Below are 14,633 nucleotides of genomic sequence, written 5' to 3'. Positions count from 1 at the left end.
AATGTTTAATGTGAAAGTTGCAGAGACTAGACTTTAAAAAGCTCAAACTCTCCAGTTCCCCGACAGATCCCCCCCCCCATACACACACACACCCACTCCACCAAAAATATCTTTACAGTACTAACAGAAAAATCTACATTAAATCACAAACAGGAAAAAATGTGCAAACAATAACAATGAAAGTGAGACAATAATTAAAGATATGGGATAAAGAGAGAGAGGAAAGCTGTGGTTATTAATGTGTCCACCAGAGGGAGCCTCAGCTGTTTACCATCACTGACCCACCACCATGAACATCATCACAAACATCTGTCTCCAATGAAACCTTCCTTCTCCTCCTCTTGATGCTCTCTGTGTACCTTTTATCCCTCAGAGGTCAGAGTTCACTTCATTGTGACCATCTTACCACCAGGTGAGCTTTATTCGTGCTTCAGGTGTGCTGTAACCCCGCCCACCTCCAAACACAGTGCCAGTGTTTATGATCAGTGTGTAGATAATGGTCTACATTTCCTCTCCTCATCCTGTGGATTTATTTACTCAATAAATAACATTAATAATAATAATAAAGGCTCTTGGATCATCCATAAAAGTATTTAGTCTTTAAATAAAGAAAGAGTCCAGCTCAGTCTGTGTTCGAGGCCTCGCTCCTATTAAGGATTCAGAAGGAGGAAGATGAGGAGCGTGAAGCTGGGGGTGAGATGAAGGGAACCTGCTGTGAAGCTGGAGTCTGCAGATGAAGGTCCAGGAGTCCTCTGAGCTTCAGACACGCAGTGATCTGCATCAGGAGCAAAGAGCAGAGGAGCTCAGAGGGACACGACAACAAAGCTGTGAACATGCTCAGAGAGGAGGAGTAGCTAACCTGACACAGTGAGCTGGATCGTCTCCTTGAGCTTCAGCTGTGGGATGAAGCAGGTGTAGCTGCTGCTGTCTGACAGCTGCAGGTGCTTCAGGAGGATGGAGAAGTTTCCCTGGTTACAGGTGTGAGGGAAGCTCTGCACTCGCCCTCTGAACAGGTGATGCTGGAAGCGAACATACGGGCTGCTGAGGATGATGTCCAGCACAGTCCGGTCCTCTCTGTCCCTCCAGAAAACACCGACTCTGTGAGGCAAACGCCGCAGCTCGGGGCAGACGCACTGCAGCAGGACTTCACCTCCAACCGGGGCGCACACGTGCACCACTCTGCTCACTGACAGACACACAAACACAACAGCAAGCATCGAGACCATGCCGAGGGAGGTTACCTGACACGTAATCTCAGAAAAACGTAACTACACGTGGGGTCGACACAGCCCTTAATGAATGAGTGACATGGAAGGTTACAGTGTAGCGTTAAAAGGGGTTTCCTGCTACATTGTATGTTAGAACGTAGATTTCCCACACCAGCTTAGATCACACTTAAGTCAGCTGAGAGACATAATCTCTCCAGTGTGTCTTGGATCTGCACTACAGACTTTTCAAAGGAGGACATACCTGAAAAATCTCGTCTGGGAGGAGTCAGAGCAGCATCCAGCCGGATGCCTGAACAAAGTCAACTGCCTCCCTTTGATGTGGAGGCGCAGCAGCTCTACCTTAAGACCCTCTGAATGATTAGGTTAGCTTTCACCCACAGCTCTCTCTTCACCACGATGACCTAGTACTCCAGACTCCACGCTAATCCATCCGCTAATCTCCCGTTCCTCTCTAAACCAAGATACTAAACTTCTCTCCTGCTTTAGTATCATGTGACATCACACAGACGCACCAACATCACCAAAAGTCACCAAAACCAATGACGAGTAAAGACAGTGACTAACGAAGGCTTCAGGCGAAACATCAGCACACTGGGGAAAAATGAGACACTCCCACCTCACAGAGTGGAAAAACCTGCACTGCATTTAAAACACAACAGAGACAAAGTCTACCCATCTGTCTGATCAGTAACTGCAATCTGATTACTGGACTCTACATAGCTGCGTTGAATTTAAAGTCTTCCTGTTTGATGAGAGAACAGAGGAAGACTCACCTGTGTGTGAGATGATGAAGACGAGGCAGGTGACTGCAGCTCTGTGGACACACAGATGATTAAGGTACACCTGAGTCAGACTCTCATCACAGCTCACAGGTGTGTTTGTAGGTTTACTTTGAAAAGTCTGAACTGTGAGCAGACCACACGTTAAGGATTTTACTTTGAAAGGATTCTCAGCCTTGCAGCTTCCTCTGTGGGGTCACTGAATGTCTGTGTTAAGAAGTGAAACGCACAAATGTGAGAAACTGCTGCTTCTTACTGTCAGCCTGTCTGTGTCCCTGAGCTTCATGCTCACCTGTCACAGGTAACTCTGAGAGCTCTCCTACCTCTCTTTGAACCTGAGCAGACAGGCTGAGCAAGGCTGGGAGTGAACACCTAAGGACCTGCTGCACGTCACACCTGTGTAAAAGCTCCATGTCCATCCAGCAGGCTCAGTTTCTTCTTCTTCCCTTGCTCTCTAACCTCAGCTGGCTCCACTCTCACACCAGGCGAACTGCATTCCAATCCTCAGTTCTTTACTTCATTTATTTTTTTTATATTGGTAACATGTAAAATCCATCTCGAAAATCTTCCCGGACGCCCCGGACAGAACGTGAAAAGTGGGGAAAAGAGGACGGTTGGTCACCCTAAACTTTACCTCCCCCATAAAGGACTTTCATGGGTGGCTGAAGGTCAGTGAGTGTTTATGTAATCCAGTCTTTACTTCATATACATGTGTATGAGTTTGATAAAAATGTCCGGGTTTTCCTGTATTCCGACAGAGGACCCATGTTTGTGACGTCATTCCTGAACTGCTGCTTTGTGAGCGTTTGTTCTGCGCTGACAGACGGGACTGACAGCGCGCAGCAACGTGCCTAATGATGTTTAAAAGATCCTAAAGCGCAAGTGCATCTTTTCAGACAAACTGCAAAAGAAATTTCCCTCGTACCGACCATAGCTGGACTGGCCACCGGTGTATGGGCTCAAAATGGGGCTCAAAATGTAGCTCAGGTGGCAGAGCAGGTCAGCCACTAATCAGAAGGTCTAGAAGGTTGGTGGTTCGATCCCAGGCTGCCTCCTGGCTGCATGCCAAATATCCTTGGGCAAGATACTAACCCCATGTTTGCCTACTGGAGGTGGTCAGAGGGCCCGGTGGCGCCAGTGTCCGGCAGCCTCGCCTCTGTCAGTGCGCCCCAGGGCAGCTGTGGCTACAATGTAGCTTGCCATTGCCAGTGTGTGAATGGGTGAATGACTGAATGTAGTGTAAAGCGCTTTGGGTTCCTTAGGGACTGAGTAAAGCGCTATACAAATGCAGGCCATTTACCAAAATGTGGTCATAAATATTTTGTACTTGTAAATCAGGATTTGTATGTGTAAAAAGAATTTGTGTGTGTAAAAAAGATTTGTATGTGTGTAAAAAGAATGTGTGTGTGCGTAAAAAATATTTGTGTGTGGACTTAGCCAAAAAAAAAAAACCCCTGCAAGTTACAAGTACGTTTTGACCCTATTTTTCTTCCTTTCATCTGATTGGTCAATGTCATGTCAATCACAAATGTAAAAATCCAATCAGAGAACTGATGGGTTTGGCTGTCAGAGGGGCTCTTTTTTGAACTGCAGGTCCTTGAAGGGTAATACTGACAGTGTTGCCAACTTAGCGACTTTGTCGCTATATTTAGCGAGTTTTCAGACCCCCTAGCGACTTTTTAAAAAAAAAAAAAAGTCGCTAAAAAAGACGTGAAAGCGCATATCGCTTTTACTCTCAACAAGCAGCGGGTGCTGTAACGCAGTCAGTTCTTCTTTTACTCTTATGCTGTTTTGTGGATCAGGTTTAAAACTACTTATAAACACACACACACAAAGTAACTCCACCAGAGTGCCTATTTCGGGTCACTTTTGCCGGTCCAAGCCCGGGTAAAGGAGCAGGGTTGGAATTGTGACATTACAAAAAACAATAATTGCTAAAAGAAATTTAATTTGTAGTTCTAAATAAATTCTAAATGCATTTAGGATGTTTTTTGCTCACTTTATGTCTCGTCCACGATGTTATTTCTCTCTCCAGCAGCGTAGGTTACAATTACATTAGCATGACCAATTATGCAAATTAGGTGATGACTCATTTAGCGACTTCTAGCGACTTTTAGGACAACCAATAGCGATTTTCCTTACTGAGGAGTTGGCAACACTGAATACAGACACAGTTTGAAGCTGGAGGATCTCTATATAAATATCCGATAGCAGCTAGGTCCCCTAACTTTCAGTAACTGTTGAAAGGATAAAGTTGTGGTATATCAGTGGTTAGAAATACCATTATTACTTTAGGACTAGTTTAACACAAAGTCAGGGTTGACCCGGGACTAGGGTTGCCAACCGTCCCTTAAAAAACGGAATCGTCCCGTATTTAGAAACAAAAGTACACGTCCCGTATTGAGCTGAAAAGGGACGCACTTTGTCCCGTAATACAGTGAGAATCAAAAGTAGTCTATAAGTTTTAATGTAATTAACGCTTTGTTTGAAAACATAATTCCCAGCCCCGCTCCTGCTTTGTGACCAATGAGCTGACAGCACACTTATGACAATTCGAGTATGACAATTCAGATTACCGCTCATCTCATTGGTTGAGGAAAGGTCGCTTGCGGAGAAAATACCGGAAGACAACAGATGACCACAACAAAAAGCATGGCCAACAGGGAAACAAACGCCGACACTGCGGTGCAAGTCTCAGACGACAGTACACCTGAAGCTGGGCAAACACTGTGCGATTTTCAAACTGCACGATTGGCTCGCAGGGGTTAGACGTTCGTAGGTCACGATGCAGGTCTCACACTATACCGCCCGATGCTCTGATGCGACCTGAGTCACACTGTGCGTCCATAAAATGAAGGTTATAACAGAAAATCTGTCGCTCGCTCTCCCTCTCTGTCTTTCACTCACACAGACACACACCACCATCAACTTTGCTAAATTGCTAATGAAAAACACTGATCAGGCAGCTGTGATTGAGCATGTAAATCCAACTATTTTCACGGTTGTTGTGGTCGTGATAATTTGGTGATGCCACATCGAAAAGGCTCGGATGAGCTTTCCAAAGTTCTACAAGTTGTGCCTCCATCGCTTGTGTCCAGATCACACGCTGCACAGCCGTCCGTCTTTTTCACCGACGTTTACGTGTTTGCGCGTGCGCAGTGTGAGCGGCTGCGGTGACACCCTCACGAGCGATTGATGATCGTGAGGTGTTAATCGCTTCTCGTTACCCCACGTATACTACACGATGCACGATGAAGGCCAAAATCGGGCCGATCACCAAATTGGTCGCACGACTCAAAAATCGGCTCAAAATGGGCCAAAAATCGCAGAGTGTGAGCCCAGCATTAGACCAGCAATGTTTGTTCCTCTCAGAGAAAGAAAAAAGGCTTCAAAAGTACAGGGAGGAATGGGAAAAGGAAAACACCTATAAAGCGCACTGCACTGTGTGCCGGCGCACTTTTTCCATAGGCATGCTTCTAATGGTGGGCACATGAAGAACAGGAGGGGCGTGAAAGCTCGGGGAACCCTTAACCAATTTTTGTCCACCAGGCCACGGCAGAAGCAGATATGGTAAACACTGGTTTGTTTGTTTTTAAACCCTCTGGTTAAGGTTAAAATGGGCATGTGCAGTGAATATCAGCGCTATGTGGCCAGAAGTGTGATAATATAATTTATTTTGTGTAATAAACAACTGCAAGGATATATTGCAACAAATAGATGAGTAATACATAAAAGTAATACATAGATGAATAATGATGATGAGTTATGATGCGTAATCATGGGAACAAGTGGGTTTACAAACGGGAGCAAAAGCTGAAATAATGCCTCTACTGAAGCCAATTGCACTAAATGCACTAAATGTGCACTGTTACAAGAATATTTTTCTTTCTATTGTTTTCTATTAATTTATATAATTTTAAGTTAAGCAGGACAGAGTTCTTTTAAAGAAAGATTTACTTTTATTCTCAAAAGTTAAGCATGACAGGCTTCTGTTTAAGAAAGAGACCTGTTTTATTGTGTTAATGTTGTCATTTTGAGCTAAAAATAAATGGCTAAATGATTTTTGTTTCCCATGTCTTGATATCACAAAGAATACGCGTCTACTTGAATCAAATTCAAGTCAAATGGTTAAAAAAATAATTTCCCACACAAAAAAAGAGCTAAAAAATTCACCACACTGGGAAGGGTGAAGACAACTGGGTCGCCCGGCCCTGGCCACGAGGTGTCCCTTATTTATTTCTCAGGGAGTTGGCAACCCTACCCGGGACCATTGCTGTGAGTCACAGTGCGCAGCATAAAAGTCCTTTCACATCTAACGCAGAATGTGCTGCTAATGCTAACTGCTAGCTAAAAGCAAAGGATCCAGAATTTGTTGCGCTGGCTGCTGGGCTCTGTGGGTTTTTGCAGCAGCTCTACCTGTACTAGATGCACCTGCTCCTTGTCGTTTCTATCTCTGACTTTGTCCTCTACAAGAGTTTCTGTTTTTTTTTACTAGTTCTTCAAATGTTCAATAAAAACATGTATGCTAGTGTAACCGGTGTGATCCTGCGTTGTGTCTGATCAAAAAAGGTAAAAGAAAGAAAGGCCTCCAAGTAAATAATTTGCCCACTCCAGCTCCTCTCCCACAGGGGAATTGTAGAAAAGGGCTGGCATTTATTTGTACATTAAACATAAAGTATGGATTTACACGTAACATATTTGACATAAGATAAAACAAAAACAACAACACAAAATCCGACATACCTGATAACAAAGGTAAAAGAAAGAAAGGCCTCCAAGTAAATAATTTGCCCACTCCAGCTCCTACGACGAAATACAAACAGTGGGGAAGAGGGTTAGCTCAACCCACCACAACTTCCAAGCTAGCAAGAAGTATATATTCATGCTAGCATTTATGGCGCCTAAAACCCATTTATGATACATACATACTACACACTTGTAACATCTAACAAAAAACAGGCTTAATAATGACAATAATTGAACTAAAATCACAATCAGAAACATCCAGGTGGCTAAATATGCATTATATGAGCGTTTTACAGTGTTGGGAAGAAATGACACCCACCTCTCCCACAGGGGAATTGTAGAAAAGGGGAGAGGCAAATGGGGTACACTGTATTTATAGGACTGCACCAAAGAAGAAGAAGAAAAGAATGAGGAGGGGCTCTAACTGATAATGAACATAACTACAGGCTTGGAGGTCCTAAAAGTCAGGTATAAAAGGAACAGTTTGGGGGTTTAGAACACATTTTGTGTAATTATAACAATGTGATTTATGACCCTGTTACACTAATTCATAACGAAGAAAGCTTTGTAATGAAGACTGTCATTTCCAAAACACTGCCCCCCACCGCGGTCCGCAGCGCTGTTGAAAAGGCTGTGGAAGTCCCTGTATTAAACACATAGACCTGTGACACAAAAATCACCAAACTCAGACGACCACAGACTGTTTTCCTTCGTGGTGATAAAGGAAAATGCTGGGTTGGCATGTAAAAGGGCATTTATTCTCTTCAAAGACCTGCAGTTCAAAAAAAGCGCCCCTCCGACAGCCAAACCCATCTGTTCGCTGATTGGATTGTTACATTTGTGATTGACATGACAATGACCAATCAGATGAAAGGAAGAAAAATAGGGTCAAAATTCGTACTTGTAACTTGCAGGGGGTTTTTTTTGGCTAAGTCCACACACAAATATTTTTTTACGCACACACACATTCTTTTTACACACATACAAATCTTTTTTACACACACAAATTCTTTTTACACATACAAATCCTGATTTACAAGTACAAAATATTTATGATCACATTTTGGTAAATGGCCTGCATTTGTATAGCGCTTTACTCAGTCCCTAAGGAACCCAAAGCGCGCACCACATTTTGAGCCCATACCAGTGGGCCTACGGTGATTTTTCGTTTTTACGGCAGATGGTTTTGTTGTTGTTGTTGTAACGGTATAAACAATGAAAGGTGGTGGATTGGCTAGATCCTGGCCAATGTGTAAAAATAACTAAGTTATTTGGTGGTGGCTATGGCGAAGCTTCCACAGAGGCCAGCAGGTGGATGAGGGAAAGGGGAGGCAGGAGGAGGAGAGACTCGAGGCGGCCACCGGTCCTAGTGTCAGGTGAACTGAACTTCAGGTGAGAAGTTATGACCTGCAATCTATCTGGGTCAGATACAGGGGCGATATTAGCCCATTTTTAGGGGTGTTTAAGCACCCCCAAAAGGAATCAAAGCACCCCCAAAGATTTCTTACTTTTTTTGACAATATTTGCTGTTTGTGTGACACATTACTAAAAATATAAAAAGCATACAGTACTGTACTTGTTTGAGACGTAACATTTTAACAACAAAAGTATAGATAACCCCCCCTCCCAAAATGGTTTGTTCCAGCTCTCCCCTACTCTGGCTCTAGCGCCGTTGCTGCCAGAGCGATGGTGGCTGAGACGCAGCAGAGCCGAGGTGTAAGTGCCTGGCTTAAAATAGGACATGTTAGCTGCATTTAACCTTCAGTTACTCTTTATATAGTTAGGTAGGAGTCAGACCATGTTTCCTTTTAGCTGAAAAACCTTACACCAGGTAACCTGCAGTGTTGAAAACATGTTTTCCGACAATGTTTGCTACTCTACAATCCGTCCTCCTCTGTCTACGTCTACATTTCATTGTCCTGTTGCTCCCATTGAAATTTATATAACCTATTTAAAACCTAAAACTTAAAATTGTCCGCAGCCTACTGTTGGTTACCACTGTCCTGTTTGAAATGGATACTAACTAGCTAACTGACTGAATGCCCATTAACCTTATAACTCCTGGTGTGTGTGTGTGTGTGTGTGTGTGTGCAGAGAGACAGCCAGGTTTATAATGGATATAAAGTTTTTCCAAAAAAAGGAGCCACCCACATTCAGGTAAAAGTGTAAAGTTGTCACAGTCTGGCTGGCAGACCGTGGGGAGATGGGGAAATAGGACCCAAACGCCGGACTCTTCAGTGCAACAGTGTTTATTTACAAGGTGGTGAAGTAAACAACAATAAATCCCCCAGTTTCCCAGACTCCCGTGTAGTGTCTTCTTCCTAAAAGTCCCCGTGTCGTGCTCTCTGCCCCAGTGTCCCTGCACTCCCCGTGCTCACTGCTCCTTCTCGTCCCACACTCCTCCTGAGGGGAAAACAATAGAGGCAGCTGTTACACACTGTATCCATGCAGGCATACACTAACACTTGACTGTGCTCGAAGACTGACGTGTAGTCAAACGCAATAATCCAGCGTCGGTGGAAGCTCCATCACTCTTCTAAATAGCTCCACCGACGAGCCCAGATGAGGAGCAGGTGTGCGGCAAGGACTTCGGGTGTGGCCAGCCCTCAAGTCAGGCCACGCCCCCAGGGCTGAAGGTGCCTGTAACTTGGCCACAGAAGAAAGGCAACACAGCCACCTGCCTACATACAGATGTGCACAGGGGCAGTGCAGACAACACACCAAATAATAATAATAATGATAACGATAATAATAATAATAATAATAATAACAACAGTCCTAGTCCCCACTGCCCATGGACCCCGAGTCCCCAGAGCCAGGTCCGTGACAAAAGTCAAATGATCCGTCATTCAAGAATAATGTTGGATCAGTGTTTCAATGTTTATATCTTTTATTAGATGTTCATGTGGTTTGGTTATTTGCCTTTTGGTTGAAAGTACACTGAGAGAGGACTTTTTGTTAGTGATCTTGATAGAATTTTTTTCATATTAATGTAATTTTTCATCTAATTGAATACAATCTATTTGTGTATGATTGTCAGTCCAAAGAGGGAGAGAGGAAAGAGGGGAACGTGAGGAGAAAGTACAAGGTCGGGAAGAACCAGGTAAGAAAACAGACAGGGAACAGTGACAGGTAAAACAGAAACTGTTAAACTGACAACGAGGAAAAAAAACTGATTTTACTCACACAATCTGAAAGTTGTGTTCTCCCTATATTAAAGCTGCTATACAGAATCTGCAAAACAAACTGGGTTGAAACATTTTTGACCCTCTTTAACAACATTCCAACATAACATTATAATTGATCGGGGAGATTAAAATTAATGATATATTTTTATGTGGTTCAGCCACAACTCTACTAAAACCTCAGCCGCAGTACGTACATCACATTTGCACACTATCAAAAAGTGCCAAACGTGCCCTGGTGGAGTGAGGAGCTGTAAAGAGAAGCAGATGCTCTGTTTATATTCTAAAAATGTTTTAAGCTTGTTTCAAAGATTCTGTACTGCAGCTTTAAATGTTTTCCAAAAGCACACACACACTTAACTTATCAGTATTTCTCAAACTTTTTACAGTGTGTACCACCTGATAAAAATGTCAAGCTCTCCTAAGTACCACTATGAAAGCATGAAACTCATAAATCTTACAACACAAAATTAGTATCTGCAATAAAGATTTTTTTCATACATTGCCTGTGGTAGAATGTATACAAAGTTGCCTCCATTCTCCCCCAGTAATTAAGGTTAGGATATGTATTTTTTCTATTCCAATCCATTCTTCTTTTGCTGCATTTAAATAACCTTTATCAGATTTCATGGTTTTGTTACAGACTTTTCAAAAAAGTGTTTTGCTTTTCTTTCACAAATGTGGGGATTAAATTGTGTTAAAATGTACAAAACAGTGATGTCATGTTTTGTGATGAGGACCCAGGCACAGAGAGACTTGATGAATTTAAGAATCTTATGATTTAATAAAGAAATTTGCAGACTTGCACAGAGACGGTTGATAGGTTTGTAGCTTGAACCTATTCACTGGAACGTTGAAGACAATATAATTACACAGCAAAGCAAGACACGAAGTAGGCAAAGTTCTTCATGTTTCTCGTGCACGGGAGAGAACCAGACAAACGCCGTTCCTTCGCTTGACCCCAGTTGCTCTCGTCCGCTCCCCCGTAACACTGCTCTTTTATTGAGGTTACATGAATATGCATAGGTTCATTAACATACGACGTCTACATACAAACAAAGAGTACCTTGCCTGTGTGTGTGTGTGTGTGTGTGTGTGTGGGGTCAGAGTGTGACCCCATAAATGACTTCCCTAAACCATCTAAACAAAAAGCACTTAGCCTAAAACAAATATAGCCACGTTTATCCTACCATAAAACAATAAAACAAGGTACGACCTCTTCCCATGCTCCCAGGATGTAGGTGTGGATTCCAGAACACTCTGGAATGCACACCAAGCCTTTGCAGCCTGCTAAAGATCACACATCCTATCACCACACAATTAATTAAACACCTCTACCAATCTAAAACTAATTATAAAACTCTAAGCATATATAAGTAGATATTTCTAAGCATAAATGACAATCAACATTACAAAACCTAACAACGGTAAAATTATGATGACTGATAACGGAGACGAAGATAACAGACGATGAGGACAGGGAGGAACAGGGGTTTAAATGCACCAAAGTGACAGTCAGAGAGAACTCGGGACAATATTTAAGGAGGGACTGACAGAGACAGGTTTATCTTGCCTGGCTGGGCAGCTCTCTGGGTGCTCAGCACCCCCAAAGCTCTGATCCTAGAATTGCCCCTGGTCAGATATAAACCAAGTTTAGGTGGAGTTTATTTTCGTTATGCTGACTTTTTACAGTCAGTTACAATAACTTGTACTGCGTACTAGCTAGCATGACGGAGTTTCTATACAGCTGGGTGGGTGCTATGATGTTATGATAGTGATATGATATTGGTTTGGATATGTGGCGGGAGGGAAACATGAAGATGAAACCAGGAGATGTCCTTACTGAATCATCAGAGCTGAACAGGTGATGGAGAAACAGGTTTACCTTTTAGGTGACATGAATGAGTTGAAGGGAAGTTATGAACTGTTTCTGAGAGACAAATAACACCAGGATCCTTTTTCTGCGTAGCTGACAGCTGGTAACTGTGCAGGGGCGGGTCTAGCAAAGTTTTGCCAGGGGGCCAGGTAGGGCATTAACAGGGAGAGGGGAGCACAAAGAAATACTTTTCTTTCTTATTCTCATTTAAAATGTCTACCTTATAATAAATAATTATCTGAATCTTACAACCAAAGTTTTTATCTGATGTAAAATGTATAGAAATCATACATATACCAACAAGACAGTGTACATCACTGTCACAACAGCATTTGTTTTCATTCAAAGGCTTTATGGCTTTTCCTATAATACTTGGTGGGCCGGTCTCTAGTCAAAATGCCCCGGTCAATTTTTTCGTCGCAGTCCAGCCCTCATACCGACCCAGTACTGGTAATTTTTCTTATGCAGATGCGGCATTATATCTGTACCATTATTTAATTCCAGAGGTTTTGAAGTTTGTTTGTTTTTTGCACTTGTTGACTTGTAAAAGCCTATATGACATATTTTATTTCACAATTCATTAACCGCACAGAGAAGGCATCATTTAAATATGTTAAATATGTTTCTTTAAACAAGTTCTTCATGACTGAGCTAAGTGTCCTCTTTTTTGGAAATCAAAATATGGTCACCCTATTTAAAGGATGGTTTGTGGAGTTTTTAGAGATGCTTTTAAATTTATTTTTTTTTAAAGCGCCTTCATTCATTTTAAAATGGCTGAACTCCATGCTTGCATTTCCACAGAAAAAGACATTCCGGACATTCAGGAGTGGTCCATACTGTGTTCCTGTGAAACCTGGCTGGGGGAGAGGATACCCTATATGGCAATAACACCAAAGGGCAACACGGTCTTCAGAGCGAATTGAAGCGCCACGAGCAGCGGCAAGATCCGTGGCGGTGGAACGACCGCTCTCGTCCAGCAAATCCTGTCCTAAAAATGTGGAATTTCTGAATCTGAGGTCAAGGCCTTTTTATTTGCCCAGAGAACTGCAGTGCATCATTGTGAGTGCCGTGTATATTACCCCCATCCGCTAATGAGGAGGCTGCACTGAAAAAGCTGCACGACATGATCAGCGAGCACAAAAATAAAAACCCAAACTGCATCAGTTTGTAACCTTCCCCACCAGGGGAAATAAAACACTGGATCACTGTTACAGCAACATCAAAAATGCTCAGCTGTACCAAATCTGGGTACAGGGCTCTGGTAGACAATGTTCTTTTCTATGGCAAGGAAAACAACCTCATCCTCAACACGGACAAGACCAAGAAATTAATACTGGACATTCAGCTACTCAGGAAAGCCGGCATGAACCATTGCCCTCTCACGCAGGCCTACAGAGGACTAATAGAGAGGTTCCTCACTGCAGGCATCACTGTCTGGTACGGAAACACCACACGGGCAGAGAGGAAAGCTCTGCAAAGAGTCATAAAGTCTGCAGAGAGGATCATAGGAACAAAACTTCCTTCCATCGACTTTCCGTACAGACAACACTGCCGAAAAAGAGCAGAGAGAATTATCAGGGACTCACACCATCCAGCTCACCCTCTGCTCAGACACAAAAACTGTACGTACAATCTGAGACACAACAGAGAGGACAGTATCATCACACACAGAACAAGGTTTTCTAACAGCTTCTTCCCCACAACTGTCAGACTGATGGCAAAACACAAACACTGAAATACTCACACAACACTGAACACACCACAGTCAGACTGTTGGAAAACAAAACAAAAAACACTGAACACTTAAAATAACACAGCGATACCTCATCTCACCTCGAATGTACAATGGGATTAAATCACTGACTAATGTGCAATATACTCACTGAAACAGATTTGTGAAAATATGCAACATTATGCATGCAGTACTAGAAAGTGTATTGCCACCCTCTCTGTACAGTGTTGCTCCATTCCTTGCTTTATTTCTATTTCCCTCTTAGTTGCTTTGTTTGTTAGTTGCTTCGCCACTTTAGGAATAGGGATAAAGGGATCAATAACAATTTAAAATTTACAGTTTGATGATTTAAAGTCTCACACACAACCCGTCGAAAGGGGAGGGAGACCTACTGCTTCCAAATAGAGCACATTTCATTCATAATGTTGTAAATCTAAGCCCATTGTGGATTCATCATTCGTGAATCCTGGGCTGTGTGAAATCCCAGAAATAAACCTTAGACAAAGTGAATATGTGAACTAAGGTGTAGGTCTATTAGGTTATGTTGTGGCGATCCTCGAGTTGGTGGATTTGTGTTCATACTGGAAGGCAAAATTAAAACCAATGGAAGATGGACAAGAAAAGTTCAAAGCCATCAGGTGCTCAGTTTAGAAAAAAGAGAGGAGGAGAAGAAACGAGCAAAAGATACAGGTAAGCAGATGTGTCATTGGGTAACGGCAGGTCATGTATCCTGATTCAATCAGAATCAGAATACTTTATTTGTCATGGTCCAGAGTCTGTGGACTCCGTGTTTATGTTTAAATTTATCATTATTCTGTGGTCTTGTTTATTTTAATGATTATCCCTAGTGTTTTGTGTCCATTGTACTCCCCTGTTCCACTTTTGTTCTGTGTCCCCCAGTCTGTGTAAAGTTTGCATGTGTAGCGTTCAGTCTGTGTTTTATTTTGAAAAAAGGTCATGTGTTCTGTGTTCATGTGCTTAGTTTTACTCTCTCCTGTCCTGTCTTTAGGTTCATGTATGTCAGCTGTTGCCCTCGTGTGTTTCCTCTTCCCCTAATCACCTCCCGTGTATTTAAGTCCTCTGTTT

At 42.6% G+C, this 14,633-nt stretch overlaps 1 protein-coding gene across 1 annotated transcript; it reads right to left on the bottom strand.

Annotated features, from left to right (window-relative positions):
- Window positions 1-30: 30 nt before the first annotated feature.
- On the bottom strand, window positions 31-2,504 carry LOC146491343 (CD276 antigen homolog). The gene is made up of 4 exons (XM_085152875.1): window positions 2,405-2,504; window positions 2,003-2,043; window positions 860-1,186; window positions 31-775 (listed from the first exon to the last, which is right to left on the bottom strand). Exons 1-4 carry the CDS (start codon window positions 2,425-2,427, stop codon window positions 651-653), a joined length of 516 nt encoding a protein of 171 aa, XP_085009001.1. The 5' UTR covers window positions 2,428-2,504; the 3' UTR covers window positions 31-650.
- Between the last annotated feature and the right edge of the window lie 12,129 nt (window positions 2,505-14,633).

This window comes from Neolamprologus multifasciatus, chromosome 23, assembly GCF_963576455.1.
Source record: "Neolamprologus multifasciatus chromosome 23, fNeoMul1.2, whole genome shotgun sequence".
Classification (NCBI taxonomy): Eukaryota; Metazoa; Chordata; class Actinopteri; order Cichliformes; family Cichlidae; genus Neolamprologus; species Neolamprologus multifasciatus.
The sequence above is the reverse complement of the archived record's forward strand: the minus strand, read 5'-3'. Positions and strand labels throughout refer to the sequence as shown.

Coding starts and splice junctions, on each gene's coding strand:
- LOC146491343 (XM_085152875.1), bottom strand. CDS start 2,427: ATGGACATGGAGCTTTTACACAG. Junction 2,044..2,404: donor GACATGGAGCTTTTACACAG/GTGTGACGTGCA, acceptor GTGTGTCCACAG/AGCTGCAGTCACCTGCCTCG. Junction 1,187..2,002: donor CTTCATCATCTCACACACAG/GTGAGTCTTCCT, acceptor TGTGTCTGTCAG/TGAGCAGAGTGGTGCACGTG.